This window comes from Panulirus ornatus, chromosome 47, assembly GCF_036320965.1.
Source record: "Panulirus ornatus isolate Po-2019 chromosome 47, ASM3632096v1, whole genome shotgun sequence".
In the NCBI taxonomy this organism is placed as follows: Eukaryota; Metazoa; Arthropoda; class Malacostraca; order Decapoda; family Palinuridae; genus Panulirus; species Panulirus ornatus.
The window spans coordinates 18,193,976-18,217,046 of NC_092270.1; the positions used below are offsets into that span (position 1 = coordinate 18,193,976).

A 23,071-nucleotide genomic window follows, 5' to 3' on the forward strand; every position below is an offset into this window, starting at 1 on the left:
AGGAGCTCTATAAAACAGTTCCTTGGGATGCATAAATAGAATAATAAATAATTTCTAGTGTTTATCACATCTATGTCAGTATGCAATCCATGTATTTTAACTGAAATGTTATTCATTTACTTATTTTCAAACTTTTCATTGTAATGTTGTGGAATTAGAACATATCAATATTTTCCCTCACTGATGGTTCATCAAACATGATCTCAGTAAGCACAGGGGTGTAACATACTTTACACACTGCAACCAATTGAAAGTTTTTTTGAACTTGTAAACCCAATAAAATTTTCTACTATCAAAATTCATGATGATGATCATAACAATATCAACACTGATGAAAATAACTCATTATGATGTTTCTTTCATGCAAAACCTCCCTGTAATTCCAAGTCACCAGAAATCAATAAATACTTATTTTTTCTCACACCTTACTCCCCGACTTTATCATTCCTTTTCAATTTTGGTATTCCTCTTTGCATTTCATTAAATTTATGCATGATTTTTATTAAATTAGTCACTGTTTAACATTCTCACATGTTATCCAGAATTAATTCTTGACATTCAAAGAAGAACTCTAAGGAGAGAAGGCAAGAGCTTTCTATATGAAAAATTTCTTTGAATGGTTATACATTGCTTTTTATATATTTTCTTTCTTTTCTCCAGATAATTTCCTAACTCCCCTTTTAAGCTGTCAAATCAAAAAATATATGCATCACAAAAACTGGATATACATATTTATATTTCCTTATCCTTCTCCACCAAACATCCAAGTGCATCACCGCAACTAAAGTTCGAAGCATCTTCATTTCTTCAGATATTTAACAACACTGTAATGTCATAAGGTTCAGCAATAAGACAAGTGCTGCCCTTTTACGCCAAGTTATATGATATTCTGAAATTTTTGATAAAGGCATTTGCTCTAAAATGCAAGAGGGCAACTGTCACACATAATACTTTTTCAAATGACACTGAATCAACTTTTAACATTTTATCATTAATGATGAATTTCTAATACTAACTTTTTAGCCCATGTTAAATTGATGTTTCTTCAGCTTGACAACTACTCTAATCTCAGTGTCTGTAATAGAGAGGCCAGCCTACCTGTTCGTATAAATCACTATTAATATACTCTATTTCATAGATGTTTTATGCATTCATATCAAAAGGTATTCTTTCCATGAATTTTGTTGACCCACTTCCATGTTGTGCACTCTGTAAACATCTTTGTTATTCATATTCTTTTTTACTGATTTTAAAAGATAAAGTAAAATATCTAATCATATAAAAAAATATTCCAAGAGGTTGTTTTCTTTAGACATCAACTTGACATTTGTAATGTTCATTCAGTTTCTTGTTATCCATGAAGATAAAATTTGAAACTTATAAAGAATTACTACATCAATGTAGGATGAATATGAATCAGATCATACAAATATCTAGAATATACAACAAATTATAAAAATATCTAAAAATAAAAATATTGTTACTGAAAGCTTTGCTATTTTGTACTGAAATAAAGTGCCATGGGAAAACAGCCAATATAAAAATATCCATAGATGTGCGTTTGTCGTTTGCACACCAAACCTTCCTGAACACATATTAAAGATGCCATTTCTACAATCTACTCAAGCATTCCAAATTCTCTAAAAAGGACAGGTTAATTTCAAATCATCAACAATGACTACTGTGAAGATGAGTTGATTAGATCTGTTCTCAAATGAAAAGAAAACTTAGCATTTTACTCATACTGTACTAATGGCCAGGATAGTAATATTAACAATAATGAATACACTTTTGATGGATTTGAATGTCACAAACACTGGTTGAAATATAAACTCAGCTTGAATTGTTTTTAATGCACTTTTAAAATGTTAAACTAGTTACTTGGCTATCATATGATTATCAAATATTCTTCATTAAAACATACTACATAATGAAAACTCCAATTATGTAGTTACCAGGAGATAAACAATGTGCTTTCTTTCAAGGGAATTCGAATGGAAAAAATTATATTCTTCTGTGCTCAGTGTAAATGTTCCTTCAGTATTCATACAATACTAAAGAAAAAATTCTCAAATACTGTTGATAAAAATTCTCCTCTTACAATCCAAAACTTCCCTTGTGAATACTGTTAATTGAGTGACTTCCAAACTTTCCATTTATGGATGAAAAGTAGAGTGGAAATTATGACATCATTCTCAGGCAGTTCATGAAGACTTGTCACTTTCCTCTTCTGAGTCATCTTCATCATGGTAATGTGTCACTCGTTTTGGGGTCTCAGCTCGAGGGTGTGGCACAAGGGACTCTGCTCTTTCCAGAACCTAAATATAAACAAAGTTTTGTGAGTTTTTGTTTACATTAACAAATTTCAATTTGTAAGTGATATCTCTCAATCCATCTATATCTCTAACGCTTGTTCCCACATGGAACTCCCTCACGGGTGTGGCTATGGCAAAAGTCTCCATAACTAGAGAACTACATTGCCACTCTTAGCCTTATTGCTTTGCCCTTAACAGGCCACAGACAGAGGGCAACTCTGGTGCAATGCTTGCAGAGGCTTCTACGTATCTTTCTAGAATATGAATTACTTGATCTATTTATTATACTTTGTCGCTGTCTCCCACTTTAGCAAGGTAGCGCAAGGAAACAGATGAAAGAATGGCCTAAACCACCCACATACACATGCATATACATACATACATGTCCACACACGCACATATACATACCTATACATTTATATACATACACAGACATATACATATAGACACATGTATATAATTCATACTTGCTGCCTTCATTCATTCCCATCACCACCCCGCCACACATGAAATGACAACCCACTCCCCCTCATGCGCGCAAGGTAGCGCTAGAAAAAGACAACAAAGGCCACATTCATTCATACTCAGTCTCTATCTGTCATGTATAATGCACCTAAACCACAGCTCCCTTTCCACATCCAGGCCCCACAAAACTTTACTGAGATCCTTGTCTGCTTTCATGCTTAACACATTTGCTAAATTGTTAACGCCAACAGGTGTATGTGGGTTCCTAAAGAGGAGATGATACAAAAGTCCTTGATATATCCATGACCGAAGTCACTTTTCCTAACAAGTAAACTAAATTGAAACAAACAAGTGCCTCGCGCACATGAGGGGGGAGGGGGATGTTATTCCGTGTGTGGCGGGGTGGCGATGAGGGTGAGTAGGGGCAGACAGTGTGAACTGTGTGCATGTGTGTATATGTGTGTGTCTGTGTGTGTATATATGTGTGTGCGTTGGGATGTGTGGGTGTGTATGTTTGCGTGTATGGACATGTGTGTGTGTGCATGTGTGTGGGGGTGGGTTGGGCCATTTCATTCGTCTGTTTCCTTGCGCTACCTCGCAGGTGCAGGAGACAGCGACAAAGCAAAATAAATGATAAATAAGTATCAAAGGACTATTGTCTATCTAAATCAATGACCTCCATTTAAGACTATAACCACAGCTTAAAATCAATAATTCAACAACAGCAGAATAATCAACACTTAACACACATCCCAATAATGCAAAAGAAAGGATCACGTGGCTTCATCTAGTTTTCCCAACTTTTCTGAAAATCTACAAATTCCCTGACCAGTTTCATTGTTCTTTTGACATTTCCCAGTTGTTTCTGGCCATAAGTCTAAAGGATATTAGATGAACAATAAATGTCATGAACCCTATCAATATGTCATTTTCTAGTTTTGAAACAAAAGCACTTTCACATAAGTTCATTGTTTAATACCTAATTCTATTTTCCACACAACTGCGTAAAGCCATCCACAGCCAAAGCCCAAAGACTATTCCATGGTGACCACCTTGATTACTGCTTCATGTGCCTTGGTTCAGCCCTGTCAAATCATAATATGTATACGCCACTTTAGTACAATCATACCATACAACCCGCACTTCCCACCCTCCCAAAAATTCATGCCCCAGCATGCCAAGGCCTACTTCAATCCATACTTCCACCTCCTTCTCAGTTCCAGTAGCCAAGATTAACAATTAATAAATTTGTGAGGCAGCTGAGAAAAACAGTGTTGTTAATCAAGCAAGATATTCTGTGAACACTTAGCACAAGCCCAGCCTAATGGTAGGCACTGCAAATACATTCTCTTATCCAATAATCTTTCAAATAGGTAGCAGCTGGTAGGCACTCACAAACTAGGGAGGTAAAATATTGGTACTACCCCCCTGGGCACTGGGGGGTTAGTGACAGCTGTTTAGTGAGCCAGCACTTCAGTGGTTGTCTAGTTGCACTCCTTTGACCAAGGTTGCTGTCTTTCCTTTCTGCCTCACCCACATATGGACTGTTGACATTCTGTCCACACATATACAACCTCTCCTAGTCACACATAACACTTGACAACACTTAACTCGTTCAACTCATTCCTCATACCTAGATTTTCCTGCGGTGAGCACTATGCACTAGCTCTGCCTTTTGGCACAATGGCAGAAGCAACAGACATAAGTAGGACATAGGAACATTAGACAGGCATGACATAAAAACGATAGGTAAAAGTAGCTGGAAGGAACATTAGCTGAGAGTATTAGGGAGAAGTAATAGGTTGCAACATATGCAAGAACAATGAGAAGACACATTAGGTAGAAGCATTAGATAGGAGCTTCTGAAAACACTGCATTAGTGTTGCCCTCTGCCTCTAAGTGTTCGGTAGAAGTAGTAGGTTGCAACATATGCAGGAACATTGGGAAGACACATTAGGTAGAAGCAGGTGGTAGGAACATTAGATGGAAGCCTCTGAAAACACTGCTAGAGTTGACCTCTGCCATTGGCTTGTTAAGGGTGAGGCACTAAAGGCTAAGGAGCAGCAATGGAGTTCACCAGTTATGGAGACTTTTGTCATGGCCAACCCCTAGGGGAGTTCCTATAGAAAACAGGCACCAGAGATACAGATAGAGAGACAGAGAGATTTTCAATCATCTTCTCAGTGTACCTCAACCATTTCAGAACAACTTAGTCAGCCTTCTCAACCAAATATCATCTTCAAGCAAATCACCTCTGACATATCTATCCTCTTCCTTTCCTTTGCATTCATCACCCAAGACTCATCCATGCGTGATGGCCTCTCTTTCCACACTCCTTCCAAAACTTTTTTTCATACATGTTCACCATACCCTGCACTACTGGGGTAGCACCAGGTACAGTTGAAGACAAGGCCTTCTTTGCTCACATCCATTCTCTAGATGCCACGTATAATGCACTAAAACGACAGCCCCCCTATCCACAACTAGGCTCCATAGATCTTTCAGTGGTTTCCCCCATGTTGCATCAGATGCCCAAGTTCAGTCCACTGACAGCATGCCGACTCATTATTCCAAACTGCTCCAATTCACTCTATCCCATGCGTGCCTTTCACACAAACACACACACACACACACACACACACATCCTGCATGCTCAAGCCTTGAGCACATGAAATCTTTTTCATTCCATTCTACCATCTCTAATTCAGTCTCCCCTTTCTTATTCCCTTCACTTCTGACACAAATATCCTCTTTGTCAACCTCTCCCCACTCAACTCTCCATGTACTCATACTATTTCAGCATACTCTCTTTGCCTCTCTCAACCTTACTCTTCTTATCACACTTATCTCTTACCTTGTCAATGCTTACTCAGTCAACCCTACTCACACCTCAAAAATTATATTCCCAACAAATCTATCCTCTTTTGTACATTCTCATCTATTGCCCATGCCTCATACCCATACAACTATGTAAGGGCTACTATACCCTCACAAAAACTAATTCTTGCCTTCCCAGAGCAACCTCTCCTTCCACACTTATGTCACTGCCCCAGAACCTTTGTCCCTCACCTCACCTGTGAGACGTGGATGTTTTCTTGCTTCACATACCATCCTGGTAATTCCTTCAATATCACTATATATCTGCCCTGGATTGCCAAAATTCTTTGGAGGATTATATAATATCTACACCACTATGCACCTGGGTCCCAGCTTCTGTCCACTCTTAATATCTTAAACTTGGTAAACTTTACATAACCATGCCAATTCTATTGGTATGGATGCAGAGGGTTGCCAGAGGCCATAACCCTCACCCATATGAAATAAAGAGATTAAGGGCTTAGTTACCCTTAAGATGCAAGAGAAGAGTATCATGTAGTGCTTCTGCAACAGGGTAGTAAACTCCAGGAGAGTTTATATAGTCTCCCATTACAAATTCATTAATTTTACGGAAAACAGATATTCATAAGAGCTAACATAGGCTCACACAAATGATGAAATGTGTTACCACAAAAACTAGAAAACATAACAGCATACTCATATATTGGGCAGCACCAAGTAACTGATAGTTCACCCTGCAATGCTTTACAGTGCCTACAATAAGTTCTACAAATCTGTAATAAGGGAGAAGTATTCTATTCTGTCACAATAAAATAAAAGAAACCTTTACTGATTTTCATTTTTCCTTCTCCTCAGCTGCATTGTGGGAATGGGCTGTTCTTCCCTGGCCACAGCAAAAAAGATTAATGGACCCAAGACCTCTAGCATGGTTCAAAAGTAATCAGAGCATAAATGTAATGAGATGAGAAATGGGTAACTGCAAGATTTGGTACTATGTAAGAGGAGCAAGTAAGTATGAAGTTGAGAAATAACATGTGCAAACATTACAATACATCAATCTGATGGAAAAAAATACGCAGAAGTATGAAAGAGGATACAACATGAACCAGGGAGAAAACAAACATCATAATTCAGCCATAAGCAGAGAGCTACAGTGGATAAATTTCTAATCAAAACAAAGCCTTTTTCTTCCTAGATAGACTTGCTAAAACACACAGAAATATTATATAGCAGAAGGGCTGACTACACTCATTGATGAAGCACTATGGCTCAACAAAAGAACTGCCATCTAAGCCTCCAGTTGTTCTTTCCTCTAACCAATTTCCCATTGTATCATATGTAGTGATCTATCACATCTTAAAAATTGATATTTTCCTCTTATCATCTCCACTGCCTTTTGGTAAAATCTTATCATAAGTAATCCCATGTAAAAGCTTTCCTTTTACTGTTATCTCTCGTTTTCTATTTTCTATTTCCTAGTGGTTATCTCTCCGTCTTCTATTGCTCTCTTCCAAACACTGTATGGTAAAATTAATTCACTTTCATATAATTATTACATGCTTTATGTTCAAGGTCATTCATACATTTGACAGCTAAACATAAATGCAGAATAAGTCTTTAGCAAATGTTCCAAGCACTACTTCTACATTCTCAACAACTGAGGGTACAGGTGAGTTGGCTGGTTGCTCTGTATGTTTGTGGTCAATTCTACATGAAAAAACTGCCCTAAATCTAACAAAAGGCAAAATTAAATAGATGCTTAAATTGAAAGATTAATGGAAAGAGTGAAATTAGATTTTAGAATTCTAAATCATACAATTTGTTTGCAATAATCCATTTCAGAACAATGCACATAAAAAAACACAAGACTTCATCTTTAACATCACTGATGGGCTACCTACCCTAATTTTTGGCCTCTTCGATTGAGAGTTGTCTGCATTGTCAAAATGGATGCTAGAAGCTCTTGAACGAGTTGAAACTGGACCATCCCCAACCTGGAAACGCTGCTCGTGGGCTACAGTCGATTCATGAGGCATCTGCAAGACATATTTTGTTCAGTTACATCACAGTACATCTAGTTTTCATGACTAATATACGAAAAATGTTGATTTTGAAATTTGAAAAACAATTTCTCGTGTGGAAATGCCCCTATGAAACTTAAATAGACAATACTTGCTCTATAGGCAATGAAATACCATTGTACTCATAATGTAGTGAAACCATGACATCAGGGCAGTAAGTGTGTATATATGTTGGATGATGAAATTATGTGACTAGTGAAATTGAACCTTATAAGGCAGAGCTCTTTTGTGAAACATGTAGCATACTGTATAGTTTCGATAAACCATTAGAACTCCTGATGAAGTGTGATTATCAAAATATGCATTACTGGGCTCTGCCCATATGAGGATACACTGCACATGAAAAGTCACCTTTGGGGGGCTGTATCACTGGCAGTACAATGTAGTCAAAGAAATTCTCATTCCAAAGGAGTCTATGATTCCCTGCTACTGGTAGCAGTGCTGCCTTAGACTGTATAAGCCTTTACAATGAATTTCTGGGTATAACCATGAATTTAATAGAAACAGGTCTCAGGGACATAAATGAATAGATAAATAGATAAATACATGTGTGTGCATTTTCTATTTTGTCATACTTGTTCGCTGTTTCCTCATATTAGTAAGGTAGTGGAAAAAAACGGGGTCTCATTCTCTCGCATCCATTCTCTAGCTGACATATGTAATGCATAATACACTGGAACAGCCCCATAACCACAACCAAGCTCTACAGACCACTCTGTGGTTCCCATTGCTGCTTCATATGCTCTGGTTCACTACACTGACAAAACATCATCCTCTGCAGACAAATTAATTCCCATTCACTCTGTCCTATGCACACCTTTCATCTTCCAGGGGTAATCATTCATAATTACCCTGAGACCAATTTATTTGACAGAATAGTGGTGTTATCCAGGACCTCTTTCTAAAGACTCCTCCTACCCAAGGCTACTTTCAGTAGCAGGGAAATGCTAGCTACTTTGAAATGTTAAGTTCTTTGATTAGAGTGTGCAACACCCAAACAAAACAGTAACAGCAACAAACATGCAGCACGACAATACACAACAAGAACAATGGCTCATCCAGAATAGAGTGTCTACATCTCCAAAGAAGTCTTCAATCACTCCTTTCACTCCATACAGACATGAATCCAGCTTACACCCTCGTCACCTAAAAAAAAACCTACCTTACTAGGCATCATACAGGAGACACACACGACATTCGCTCTCCATACCAATAACATCAACACAAAGGCAATATACAATATACAAACTAAATACCCTCAAAACTCTAATTGGCTCGAGATTTGAACAAGAAAAAGAATCCCTTAGTATTCTGTACAATCCATTTGCTCCATTTTATACTACTCACCTGCCTAGTCGTCCAGCCTCTCAACAGAAAATATAACAAAGCTGCAAACACCCATACACACACACACACACACATCCAGAACAACCCGTGCAAAATAGTGTACTAAGAACAATCACTGGCTGCCTACCAACCACAAACACTCAACACCTACACCCTGAAAAAAAGATCCTCCCAATACAATCCTCAACGAGTGTAAAACTCCCTCCCTGTACAGTACATATAGGTAATTACACAAACGTGCACCTTAAGGGTCAAGTCAGTGCAGGAACATCCAACAAGAAGTTGTCAACCAAAGCCCCTTACTGGATCTCTATGAACGAGCACCGGCTAGTCTCATAAATATCAAAGAGGTCAAAGAGGGTGAAAGTCTGGTAGACACACTCTATCAAAAGGGGAGAGGGTTCAGGGAAGGTTTAATTTCAAAACGGCCAATGCTCTCTAATGCTCATACAGCTTTGTCTGCAAGTGAGATAGAAATATAAAATCATCATCTCTTCTGATTGGATTGAAAGAAAACTATCTATGTATCTCCTGCTTGTCATAAAAGGGGAACTAAGAGGGCTGGGAGTGGGGTGAACTGAAGCTCTTCTTTCCAGCATCACAACTCTCTAAAAACTGTAGAAAAGGAGAAGGAACTTGGCAAGGATAATTTTTTTGAGGATCAGTTGTTTGCTCTTGACACTACCATACTTAGGTGGAAATGCGAAACAGGTATCAAAACATAAATGAAGTACCAGGAGAGAGTGAATGTAGAATGGCAAAAAGTGAGAACAAATGACATGAGAGAAGTGGGGGAGAAATGGGTTGTATCCAGGGAAGCAGTGATGGAATGTGCAAAAGATGAATGTGGCATGAGGAAGGTGGGAGGTGATTAGATTAGAAAGGGTAGTGAGTAGTGGGATGAAGAAGTAAAGTTGTTAGTGAAAGACAAAAGAGAGGCGTTTGGACGATGTTAGCAAGGAAGGAGTGCAAATGACTGGAAGATGTATGAAAGAAAGGGGCAGGAGGTCAAGAGAATGGTGCAAAAGGTGAAAAAGAGGGCAAATGAGAGTTGGGATGAGAGAGTATCATTAAGCTTTAGGTAGAATAAAAAGATTTTTGGAAGGAAGTAAATAAAGTGCGTAAGACAAGAGAACAAAGGGGAACATCGGTGAAGGAGGCAAGTGGGAAGTAATAACAGGCAGTGATGAAGTGAGGAGATGGAGTGACTATCTTAAAGGTTTGTTGAAATGTTTTTGATGACAAAGTGGCAGATATAGGGTGTTTTGGTTGGGGTGGAGAGGGTCAGGGAAAATGGTTTGGTTAAGAGAGAAGAGGTAATGAAAGCTTTGCGGAATATGAAATTCGGGAACGGGGCAGGTTTGGATGATATTGCCATAGAAAGGGGGTGACTGTGTTGGTGATGGGTTGGTAAGGATATTCAAAGTATGTATTGCTCATGGTGAAGTGCCTGAGGATTGACAAAATTCATGCATAGTGCCATTGTAAAAAGGCAAAGGGGATAAAGGTGGGTGTTCAAGCTACAGAGGCATAAGTTTGTTGAGTATTCCTTATATGGGAGGGTAATGATTGAGAAGGTGAAGGTAAGTACAGATTAGGGAAGTAGAGTGTGGTTTCAGAAGTGGTAAAGGATGTGTGGATCAGGTGTTTGCTATGAAGAATGTGTGATAGAAATACTTAGAAAAACAGATGGATTTGTTTGTAGCATTTATTGATCTGGAAAGGCATATGATAGGATTGATAGAGATGCTTTGTGGAAGGGCTTGAGAGTATATAGTGTGGGAGGTAAGTTGCTAAAAGCCGTGAAAAGTTTTTACCAAGGATGTAAGGCATGTGTATGAGTAGGAAGAGAAGAGAATGACTGGTTTCCAGTGAATGTCGGCTTGTGGTAGGGGTGTGTGATGTCCCCATGGTTGTTTAATTTGTATATGGATGGGATGGTTAGGGAGGTGAATGCAAAAGTTTTGGAGAGAGGGACATGTATGCAGTCTGCTGGGGATGAAAGGGCCTGGGGAAATAAATCAGTTGTTGTTTGCTGATGATACAGCTCTAGTGGCTGATTTGAGTGAGAAACTGCAGAGGTTAGTGACTGAGTTTGGAAAAGCCTGTGAAAGGAGAAAGTTGAGAGTAAATGTGAATAAGTGCATGGTTATTAGGTTCAGTAGGGTTGAGGGACAAGTTAATTGAGATGTAAGTTTGAATGGAGAAAAATTGGAGGAAGTGAAGTGTTTTAGATATCTCAGAGTGGACTTCGCAGTGAAAGGAACCATGGAAGTGGAAGCGAGTCACAGGGTGAGGGAGGGGGCGAAGGTTCTGGGAGTGATGAAGAATGTGTGGAAGGTGAGAACTTTTTCTTGCAAAGCAAAAATGGGTATGTTTGAAGGAATCGTAGTTCCAACAATACTATATGGCTGCGAGGCACAGGCTATAGAGGGGGTTGTACAGAGGAGGGTGGATGTATTGGAAATGATATGTTTGAGGAAAATATGTGGTGTGAGGTGGTTTGATTAAGTTACGAAAGGGTAAGAGAGATGTGTGGAAATAAAAAGAGTGAGGTTGAGAGAGGAGAAGACAGTGTGTTGAAATGGTTTGGACATATGGAGAGAATGAGGAAAGATTGACAAGGAGGATATATGTGTCAGAGGTGGAGAACAAAGAGAAGAGAGAGACCACTCTGGAGGTGGAAGGATGGAGTGAAAAAGATTTTGAGCAATTGAAACCTGAGCATACAGGAGGGTGACAGGCATGCAAGAAATAAGGCATGCAAGAAATCAAGTGAATTGAAATGATGTGGTATACCGGGGACAACATGCTCTCAATGGACGGAACCAGGGCATGTGGAACATCTGGGGTAAACTATGGAAAGGTCTGTGGGGCCTGGATGTGGATAAGGAGCTGTGGTTTTGGCGTATTACACATGACAGCTAGAGACTGAGTGTGAATGAATGTGGCCTTTTTTGTCTGTTTTCCTGGCTCTACCTTGCTGAAGCAGGGGGTAGCAATGCTGTTTCCTGTAGGGCAGTGTTGTGCCAGGAATGGATGAAGGCAAGCAAGTATGAATATGTTCATGTGTATATATGTATATGTCTGTGTATGTGTATGTATATGTATGTATATGCATATATGTTGATATGTATATGTTAGTATATGTGCATATATGGGCGTTTATGTATATATATGTGTATATGAGTGGATGGGCCATTCGTCTGTTTCCTGGCACTACTCGCTGATGTGGGAAATGGTGATCAAGTATAAGAATAATAATAATAGTAATAATAATAATATCAAATGAAAAAATGCATAAAATCTGCCTTCTGTATTCCTGTATCTATTTTCTTTTTCATAAATGAGAACATTTCAATATCTATATATACATAATTTCAATCACTTCTCTTGGATTTCAACAGGTGAGGATCACTGTTTCTGCCTGGTTCATTACAGCTTTTCTTAATCCTCACTTTTTAATCAGATCTTGTACCATTCATAAAATGACATTATTTCCATATACAATTGAGTAAAATATGAACATATGAATATATAACAATGCATGATGATCTACTGTTTCAATGTGGCCATGAAAACTACTGGTAAGTTTCAAATGGCATAACTCATAAATAAATACCTGGAGGTTAGTGCCAATATACTTTCTGATTCTGAGAGTAATTAGAAGGAAGGTGAAAAAAATGAGGATGAGTAACACCATGAGTGCATGCATATAATGAACTGCTGTTATGTCCTTGTGGTGAAAGCTATGTTTATAGCAAATTTCTATTATCAGCATCAGTAATTCACAGGTATAAATGGAGAAGGAGTAGGAGAGGGAACTAGCAAATAGCTTGATGGCATTAAGAGAGCCACTCCATCCAAGCTTCATCACCCATGCTCTGCCTTTTTCTTTCTTTCTTAATAGGACTCATGCCACTTAAGGACCTCCATACCTAATCTTGATATTGTTCAAATGTGTCATAACTAGCTTTTTGCCCTTAAATATGGCCTCTGAGAGTAAAGTTTGTGATACTTTTTCAAGTATAACATTCTTATTTTTAAACTAGGACTTCAGGCATGTCTCTCATGGTCACTACCCCAACTTCACATTTTACATAAGCTCAGCACTTTGCTAAATGCCATAATGCTATCAGTAAGCACAAAGAAATTACAGAAAGTGATGACTAAGTTTAACAAAGAATGAAAACGAAAGAAATGGAAGATAAATGCCAGTAAGAGTAAGGAGATACCTTTTGAAAGGAAGGAATGAAGAGGGTGTCTTTGCAAGACCACACAACAGATTAAGATAATGAGATACATTGTTAGGTTAGCATGGGTGGTGAACTGTAAGAAAAGGTTAAAGAATTAACCATCTAAGTGCTCCATACTGCATATGCAAGTCACAAAAAATGCATTAGTACCCCTCGCTGCATATCATTTCAACTCTTGGATCAGCCACCTCTGCCTCAAGGTGAAATATACACCCATTAATGATTCTTGTGGCATCCCACACATTGCTACCAAATGCTACAACCTAAACTTTTATCATATCCTGGTCAGTCTATGTGACGTCAAGGAGGCCTGTATCACATTATGTAAAAATTCTATAGGGTGTGACAATGTCACAAGATAATAGATATCAGTGATGAAAACTCTTGTGAATCTTATTTGCTGGTGAAAAATATAATTCAAAAAGTAGCACACATCCCACTGCATTTGCTTGAGAGTACTACTACAGTGCCTTATGTGCCTTCAAGCACATGCACAAAACAGATGTTAACTGTGTTTCAACTGGCTGACTTGTATATCAATTAATTTTGAAAACTACTTAATCATAATAAACTTATGGTGATATATTTTCAAAATATCTGAGAATATCCCACACACAGAGTACCTTGGATATCAGTACTGCTGTAGTAAAAAGGTTACAGTATTTGGGTTCAGTACAATGGAAATATGTCACAACAAAAGCAGAAATAAAGAAGAGGGGACTCCATACGAGGAACGTGACAGGATCCATGATGATATTCAGGGGAAATGGTGACCATGAACATGAAAGAAAAAGGCTATGAAATTGCCAACCATAGCCTACATTTATCAAATGTGGACTTGGAATAAAGATGACAGTTCTAGGATTCAGGCAGCTGAAATGAGCTATTTGAGGTAGCTTCACAGCTCATACATGGGAGGGAATAAATAATGCTGAAGTGTACAAGAGATTGGGATATCAGAAAGAGGGAATGACTTGGGTTGTGATGTCACAAAGAGAATTCTGCAAAATACCTTGAACTGGTTTAGTAATGTTGAGAAGTTAGTAAAAGAAAATATCAAGAATATAGCAGAAGGGAAGTGAGGGAGGGTAAACTGAAGAAGGATCATGGAAAGTATGAAGAGGGTGCAGCATGTTAGGAAGGTGTATTTGTATTGGTCAAATTGGACACTTTTTATCCTGGCCATATCCCTAAGTGAAAGTTCCTAGGGGAAACAAGACATTAGAGATACAGACAAAGAAAATTTAGAACTGTTTTGCCTCACACTTTGGACATTACTAACATCAATGTCTCAGGTAGGGCCATTCTTGGTAAAAATTCAGTAAGGGAAAAGCCTTCTAAAGAGTAAATCTATCACAGTGACAATAAACATCAGTCAGCAACATAAAAATGCAGATTATATGAAGTCATGCAAGAGCCATTAGTGTTAGTGGAATACTCAACACAGTGCCATTCTTATCAAAAATGGAGAACAAAGAAAGATGAACATAATACCAGTGTACAACACACAAAATTAAAGAACTTTGCAAATATGAACAAGGCTTAAATTTGACAAGCTTAATGAAAGAACATGGAAAAGTGCTGCAGTCTTTGTTAACACATTTTCCTCTAAATAACAAATTCCCATATAAATGGCATGTGCTGTCTTACAGTTTCTTTAAATAACATCTTCTACGATCACAAGTTTTTATATTTCCCTTTTCATAACATGCCTTGAGCACCAGTTTTTTACTTGTAATAACTCAACCTGAATCAAATCTTGGCATATTTAACCTCTCAATGACTTTACTGATCAAAAGTCTCTTAATGATAAATCCCTGTGTCAACATTATTTGGTACACCACATTTCCCTTCTTAATCATAAATCTCTTGATCAACAATCTTTATTACACCACATTTCCATTTTAATATCAAATCTCCAGATTACCAGCCTTTCATATATTTCCCTTTTCATAAAAAAATCCTAGCTCTTTATCAAATGCTTACATCTGTTACGATAATATCAAGTATGCAGTAAATAATTGGAAGTTAGATATGTCAGAAAGTATAATATAGAGCAACATAAGGGAAAGCTGCTACTACCTTTGTGAAGGTGAGCAAAGAAAGTTTATCAAGATAACTTTCCATCTATATATTAAATCTAAATCTGTCCCCCATTCATACTGTGAGTGGACCAAGTATATAAGTCCTCTCAAGCAACTCTACACATACAGGCCTTATTGTCCATAGTAATATACGGAACACAGTCTTCCACACTAATAAAAGCACCTTTTAATTTTCCACTTAATACATATAGATAGGGCAGTATGGAGGAGGGTAGATGTGGTAGAAATGAAAAGTTTGAGGACAATATGTGGTGTGAGGTGGTTTGATCAAGTAAGAAATGAAAGGGTAAGAGGGATGTATGGTAATAAAAAGAGTGTAGTTGAGAGGCAGAAGAGGGTGTGTTGAAATGGTTTGGACATATCGAGAGAACGAGTGAGGAAAGGTTGACAAATAGGATATATGCATCAGAGGTGGAGGGAACAAGAAGTGGGTGACCAAATTGGAGGAGGAAGGATGGAGTAAAAATAATTTTGTGCAATGGGCCTCAACATACAGGAGGGTGAAAGGCGTGCATGGAATAGAGTGAATTAGAATGATGTGGTACACCGGAGTCGAAGTGCTATCAATTGACTGACCCTGGGCATGTGAAACAACTGGGGTAAACCATGGAAAGATCTGTGGGGCCAGGATTTGGATAGGGAGCTGTGGTTTTGGTGCATTGCACATGACAGCTAGAGACTGGGTGTGAATGAATGAGGCCATTTTTGTCAGTTTTTCTGGTGCTACCTCACTGAAATGGAGGAGTAGTGATGCTGTTTCCTGTGAGGTGAACACCAGGAATGGATGAGGGAAAGCAAGTATGAATATGTACCAGTGTACATATGTCTGTCTGTGTATGTATGCATATGTGTATATGCTGATATGTATATGTACTTGTATGGGCATTTATGTATATAAGTGAGAGGGTCAGGGAGAATGGTTTGGTAAAAAGAGAAGAGGCAGTGAAAGTTTTGCAGAAATGAAAGCCAGCAAGGTGGTGGGTTTAGATGGTATTGCAGTGGAAACTATTAAAAAAGGGGACAACTGTGATGTTGATTGGTTGGTAAGGATATTTAGAGTATGTATGGATCATGGTGAAGTGCCTGAGGATGGGTGGAATGCATGCATAGTGCCACTGTACAAAAAAGGGGATAAAGGTGAATGTTCAAATTACAGAGGCATAAGTTTAATGAGTATTCCTGGGAAATTATTGGAGGGTATTGACTGAGAGGATAAAGGCATATACAGAGCATCAGATTGGGGAAGAGCAATGTGGTTTCATAAATGGTAGAGAATGTGTGGATCAGGTGTCTGCTTTAAAGAATGTATGTAAGAAATACTTATATAAAAAAAGATGGATTTGTATGTAGCATTTATGGATCTTGAAAAAGCATATGACAGGGTTGATAGAGATGCTTTGTTGTGGGTTTTAGGAGTATATGGTGTGGGAGATAAGTCGCTAAAAGCAGTGAAAAGTTTTTATCAAGGATGTAAGGCATGTGTATGAGTAGGAAAAGAGGAAAGTGATTGGTTCCCAGTGAATGTTGGTTTGTGGCAGGGATGCGTGATGTCTCCATGGTTGTTTAATTTGTTTGTGGATGGGGTGGTTAGGGAACTGAATGTAAGAGTTTTGGAGAGAGGAGCAAGTATGCAGTCTGTTGTGGATGAGAGGGCTTGGGAAGTGTCAGTTGTTGTTCGCTGATGATACAGCACTGGTGGCTGATTCGGGTGAGAAACTGCAGAGGTTGGTAACTGAGACTGGTAAAGTGTGTGAAAAGATAAAGTAGAGAGTAAATGTGAATAAGAGCAAGGTTATTAGGTTCAGTAGGGTTGAGGGACAATTCAATTGAGAGGTAAGTTTGAATGGAGAAAAAATGGAGGAAGTGAAATGTTTCAGATATCTGGGAGTGGACTTAGCAGTGGATGGAACCATGGAAGCAGAAGTGAGTCACTGGGTAAGGGAGGAGGTGAAGGTTCTGGGAGCATTGAAGAATATGTGGAAGGAGAGACTGTTATCTCGGTGAGCAAAATGGGTATGTTTGATGGAATAGTGGTTCCAACAATGTTATATGGTTGTGCGGCATGGGCTATAGATAGGGTTGTGTGGAGGAGGATGGATATGATGGAAATCAAGTGTTTGAGGATAATACGCAGTGTAAGGTGGTTTGATCAAGTGAGTAATGAAAGTGTGAGAGGGCTGTTAAGTTATAAAAAAAGGGTAGTTGAGAGAGCAGAAGAGGGTGTGCTGAAATGGTTTTTTTCACATGGAGAGAATGAGTGAGGAAAGATTGACAAAGAGAATATATGTGCCTGAGGTGAAGGGAACACGGAGAAGTGGGAGACCAAATTGGAGGTGGAAGGATGGAGTGAAAAAGATTCTGAGCGATTGGGGCCTGAACATACAGGAGGTTGAGAGGTGTGCAAGGAATAGAGTGAATTGGAATTATGTGGTTTAACGGCATTGACATACTGTCAAAGGATTGAACAGGGCATGTGAAGCATCTGGCATAACCCATGGAAAGGTCTGTGGGGCCTGGATGTGGATAGGGAGCTGTGGTTTCAGTGCATTACACATGACAGCTAGACATTGAATGTAAATGAATGTCGCCTTTTTGTCTTTTCCTGGCACTACCTCGCTGGAGGATGGGGTGGGGGGATGCTGTTTCTTATGTGCTGGGGTGGCAATGGGAATGGATGAAGGCAGCATGTATGAATATGTACATGTGTATATATGTATATGTCTGTATGTATATGTATATATCCGTTGAAATGTACATGTATGCACATGTGCATGTACAGGCATTTATGTATATATATGTATATATGAGTGGTTGGGCCATTCTTCGTCTGTTTCCTTGTGCTACCTAGCTGACATGGGAAACCGAATGAGTATATAAAAAGTATGTTTACCAAATGGTGTCCTAGCTACGTCTCTTCGTTGTATATCAACTGACATATTTTTTTTTGTATCTCCCCTGATGAAGTGATTATTACATGAAAGTGCACTTGGGAACTTATCGAGTTTCATTTTCCCTGTGGACTCATAGGAATATATATATATGAAAGAGAAGAAAGAGGCATTTGGATGATTTTTGCAAGGAAATAATGCAAATAACTGGGAGATGTATAAAAGAAAGAGGCAGGAGGTCAAGAGAAAGGTGCAAGTGAGAAAGAGGGCAAATGAGATTGGGGTGAGAGAGTATCATCAAATTTTAGGGAGAGTAAAAAGATGTTTTGGAAGGAGGTAAATAAAGTGCATAAGACAAGGGAACAAATGAGAACATCAGTGAAGGGGGACAATGGGGAGGTGATAATAAGTAGTGGTGATGTGAGGAGAGCTGGAGTGAGTATTTTGAAGGTTTGTTGAATGTGTTTGATGATAGAGTGGCAGATATAGGGTATTTTGGTCGAGGTGGTGTGCAAAGTGAGAGGGTTAGGGAGAATAATTTGGTAAACAGAGAAGAGGTAGTAAAAGCTTTGCAGAAGATGAAAGCCAGCAAGGCAGTGGGTTTGGGTGGTATTGCAGTGAAATTTATTAAAAAAGGAGGTGACTGTATTGTTGACTGGTTGGTAAGGTTATCTAATGTATGTATGACTCATGGGAAGGTGCCTGAGGATTGGCGGGATGTTTGCAAAGTGCTATTGTACAAAGGCAAAGGGGATAAAAGTAAGTGCTCAATTTACAGAGGTACAAGTCTGTCGAGTATTCCTGGTAAATTATATGGGAGGGTATTGACTGAGAGGGTGAAGGCATGTAAAGAGCATCAGATTGGGGAAGAGCAGTGCGGTTTCAGAAGTGGTAGAGGATGTGTGGATCAAGTGTTTGCTTTGAAGAATGTATGTGAGAAATACTTAGAAAAGCAAACAGATTTGTATGTAGCATTTATGGATATGGAGAAGTCATATGATAGAGTTGATAGGGATGCTCTGTGGAAGGTATTAAGAATGTATGGTGTGGGAGGCAAGTTGTTAGAAGCAGTGAAAAGTTTTTATTGAGGATGTAAGGCATGTGTACGAGTAGGAAGAGAGGAAAGTGATTGGTTCTCAGTGAATGTTGGTCTGTGGCAGGGGTGTGTGATGTCTCCATGGTTGTTTAATTTGTTTATGGATGGGGTTGTCAGGGAGGTGATTGCAAGAGTTTGGTAAGAGGGGCAAGTATGCAGTCTGTTGTGGATGAGAGGGCTTGGGAAGTGAGTCAGTTGTTGTTCGCTGATGATACAGCGCTGGTGGTTGATTCGGGTGAGAAACTGCAGAAGTTGGTGACAGTTTGGCAAAATGTGTGAAAGAAAAAAGCTGAGAGTAAATGTGAATAAGAGCAAGGTTATTAGGTACAGTAGGGTTGAGGGACAAGTTGATTGGGAGGTAAGTTTGAGTGGAGAAAACTGGAGGAAGTGAAGTGTTTAAGATATCTGGGAGTGGATTTGGCAGCGGATAGAAACCATGGAAGTAACTCATAAAGTGGGGGAGGGGGCGAAAGTTCTGGGTGTTGAAAAATGTGTGGAAGTCGAGAACGTTATCTTGGAAAGCAAAAATGGGTATGTTTGAAGGAATAGTGGTTCCAACAATGTTATATAGTAGCAAGGCGTGGGCTATAGATAGAGGTGTGCGGAGGAGGGTGGATGTGCTGGAAATGAGATGTTAGAGAACAATATGTGGTGTGAGGTGGTTTGATCGAGTAAGTAATGAAAGGGTAAGAGAGATGTGTGGTAATAAAAAGAGTGTGGTTGGGAGAACAGAAGAGGATGTTTTGAAATGGTTTGGTCACATGGAGAGAATGAGTGAGGAAAGATTGACAAAGGATATATGTGTCAGAGGTGGAGGGAACGAGAAGTGGGAGACCAAATTGGAGGTGGAAAGATGGAGTGAAAATGATTTTGAGTGATCGGGGCCTGAACATGAAGGAGGGTGAAAGGCGTGCAAGGAATAGAGTGAATTGGAATGATGTAGTACACCAGGGTCGACGTGCTGGATTGAACCAGGGCATGTGAAGCGTCTGGGGCAAACCAGGGAAAGTTTTGTGGGGCCTGGATGTGGAAAGGGAGCTGTGGTTTCAGTGCATTATACATGACAGCTAGAGACTAAGTGTGAACGAATGTGGCCTTTGTTGTCTTTTCCTAGCGCTACCTCGCGCACATGTGGGGGGAGGGGGTTGTTATTTCATGTGTGGCAGGGTAGCGATGGGAATGAATAACAGCAGACAGTATGAATTATGAACATGTGTATATATGTATATGTCTGTGTGTGTATATATATGTATACATTGAGATGTATAGGTATGTATATGTGCTTGTGTGGACGTGTATGTATATACAGGTGTATGTGGGTGGGTTGGGCCATTCTTTCATCTGTTTCCATGCGCTACCTCACTAACGCGGGAGACAGCGACAATAATAAATATATATAAATATACAAACATGTGTGTGTGTGTGTGTGTGTGTGTGTGTGTGTGTGTGTGTGTGTGTGTGTGTGTGTGTGTGTGTGCGCGTGTGTGTGTGTGTGTGCGTGTGTATGAGTGGATGTGCCATTCTTTGTCTGTTTCGTTGCACTACCTCATTGACGTGGGAAATGGCAATAAAAAAAATTAATTCTATGTCATTTGAGGCCATTTCCATTTGGACCACTCTCAAAGACAATAAAAAATCATTCCACCTGCATCCATATTTGAATACTTCTCAAGCAACACAATTCACACATCATAAATGTCTGTCTATTTTGTATCTTCCCATTTCTCCTTGTACCTTAATTATATTACCATTTATCTCCTTCAGTAACCATTATCAGCCAGGCACCCTACCCACTCTAGCCATCCTATTTTGAAAGTTTTCATCCAAAGATTTTCACACCCTGCACATCTTTCATTGTAAAATGACAACAGTTCAATTAAACCTTATCTTTCACTACAAGAATGTAATGTTAAAGACGGTGCAATTAAACCTTATCATTCACTACATCAAACAAATTTCTCCACTCCCAAAAAAAACTAATGATTCTGAACAAAAACATTCCCCTACTTTTTTTTTAATACTAAGAATGTGGAGTACTTGGATGATCAAATGATGTAAGTAAAGAAATCAGCTGCATAAATGTAGGTTCTGAATGGTAAAAAAAACCTTTTCTCTCCAAGGTAGTGTCTTGCAAGCATGAGATATAATCTCTAAGATTATATGGGCCAGGATTTCTAATCCTTAGTATTATTAATGCAAAGAATTGGTTGAGCCAATGAAACAAGGTTTTGAATTCATGTAGAGATATTCCTTGACAAAAGATGTTTCAAAATTCTAGGGTGCACATATCAGTGGTCCCATTGATAATCTCCAGTGAGCTCCAGGGAGTCTCTAGGATGTTCTCCTGATAAAGTCTTGCAAGAGTGGATGACAATAAGGGCATTTCGAAATCTAATAATTTCATTAAAAGCCAAAAATCCACAATTTTGGGTTATCTTCTTCAAGAGACTGTCATTGAAAACAGGATACTTATGCCATGACATAGTGTGCAATTCACTAACCCTATTTCTAGAGCCCAAGGCTTCAAGGAAAAGAGTTTTCATAAGTTAACACAATGGAGGTAAAATGCCAAAAACTATCAGACAGCAGAAGGTCTAAGACTTGAAAAGTCCCACTTAGGCTATAACATAGAGATAACTGGTCTCCTCCAAAAGAAAGACTGGAGAAGTTCATCACAAACCAGGGCTGTCAGATTAATAATAAAAGCCAGAGATATGGGTTCTCAGAGGGCATTCTAATAAGAGTTACTAACTTATTCTTGTAGTTAGAAAGGTTAACAAATTGGTACTACTTTTGAGTAAAGGAAACATTACGTAAAAAGTCATTTGTCAGGCATTGTCCGAGTCCCTACCTGTAGATTTGTTGATAAGAATCAATGAAAAGATCCTACAAAACTGAAATTAAAGGGAAAAACGTGGCCAATAAAAACCAGAGGTATCATGCGAAAAGTATGACACAGTTGAAGGAGCCTTGGTTATTCGTCACACTTTAAGGCTATCCGTGTACTAAACCCCTAAAACAATATTGTTTGAGCACTTTTCCAAAAAGATGGACTGGGTGAGGAATTAATCTAGTTCTAATAATTACAATCCATAGAATAAGCATCTCTTGCAACTGCCCCTATATCTAAAATTTGAGAAACATATGTTGGAAGTAGTTCACTCGTTCTAGTGGCAGAGGTCCAACTGGGAAGCCACTCCTACGAAAAGGACCCATCTGAAAGCCTCCTTACCTGTCAACATTTCTGATGATGCTGCATCTGATCTTGATAAGACAACTGCTCAGACACTGCATATGCCTCTGAGATTTGAGGCTTAGAGATAGTGACTTTTGGACATAGCTGGGGAGAAAAGAGGTAGGGATTTGCAAGAGCCTTTGTTCAGCAAGCAGCAGACAGCCACAGTATTGTCCATCATATATAAAATTCTAACCCTTGACTCAAGATGTTCAGGGAGTTGACAAAACACTGGGATCAACAGTTCCTTTATGTTGAAAAGAAGTCTTTTTTTATCTCCATCAAAGGGCCTGAACCTATAACGCCATCTGAAAATTGGAAGATTCATCCTTGACTAGTTCCATCAATATGAACCACCAGAGAGGTGACTGGTCTCCAAGGAATGGGTATTTTTGAGGTTCTATTCATCAGCCCACCAAACTAATGATTCAAGAAGTTCCTGGGA

The 23,071-nt window shown here is 38.9% G+C and overlaps 1 protein-coding gene across 5 annotated transcripts in view; it reads right to left on the reverse strand.

Moving 5' to 3' along the window:
• Positions 1–455: 455 nt before the first annotated feature.
• Positions 456–23,071, reverse strand: part of Nt5b (5' nucleotidase B) — a 292,848-nt gene continuing 270,232 nt past the window's right edge. For all 5 annotated transcript variants that reach the window (XR_011716199.1, XM_071689864.1, XM_071689863.1 and 2 more), the window contains 2 exons: positions 7,520–7,654; positions 456–2,318 (listed from right to left, as the gene is read on the reverse strand). Coding sequence is in view for 4 of the 5 variants with exons in the window: in XM_071689864.1 (XP_071545965.1) it covers positions 2,205–2,318; positions 7,520–7,654 (249 nt within the window). In the remaining variant the exon portion in view is untranslated. The remainder of the gene's footprint in view (positions 2,319–7,519; positions 7,655–23,071) is intronic.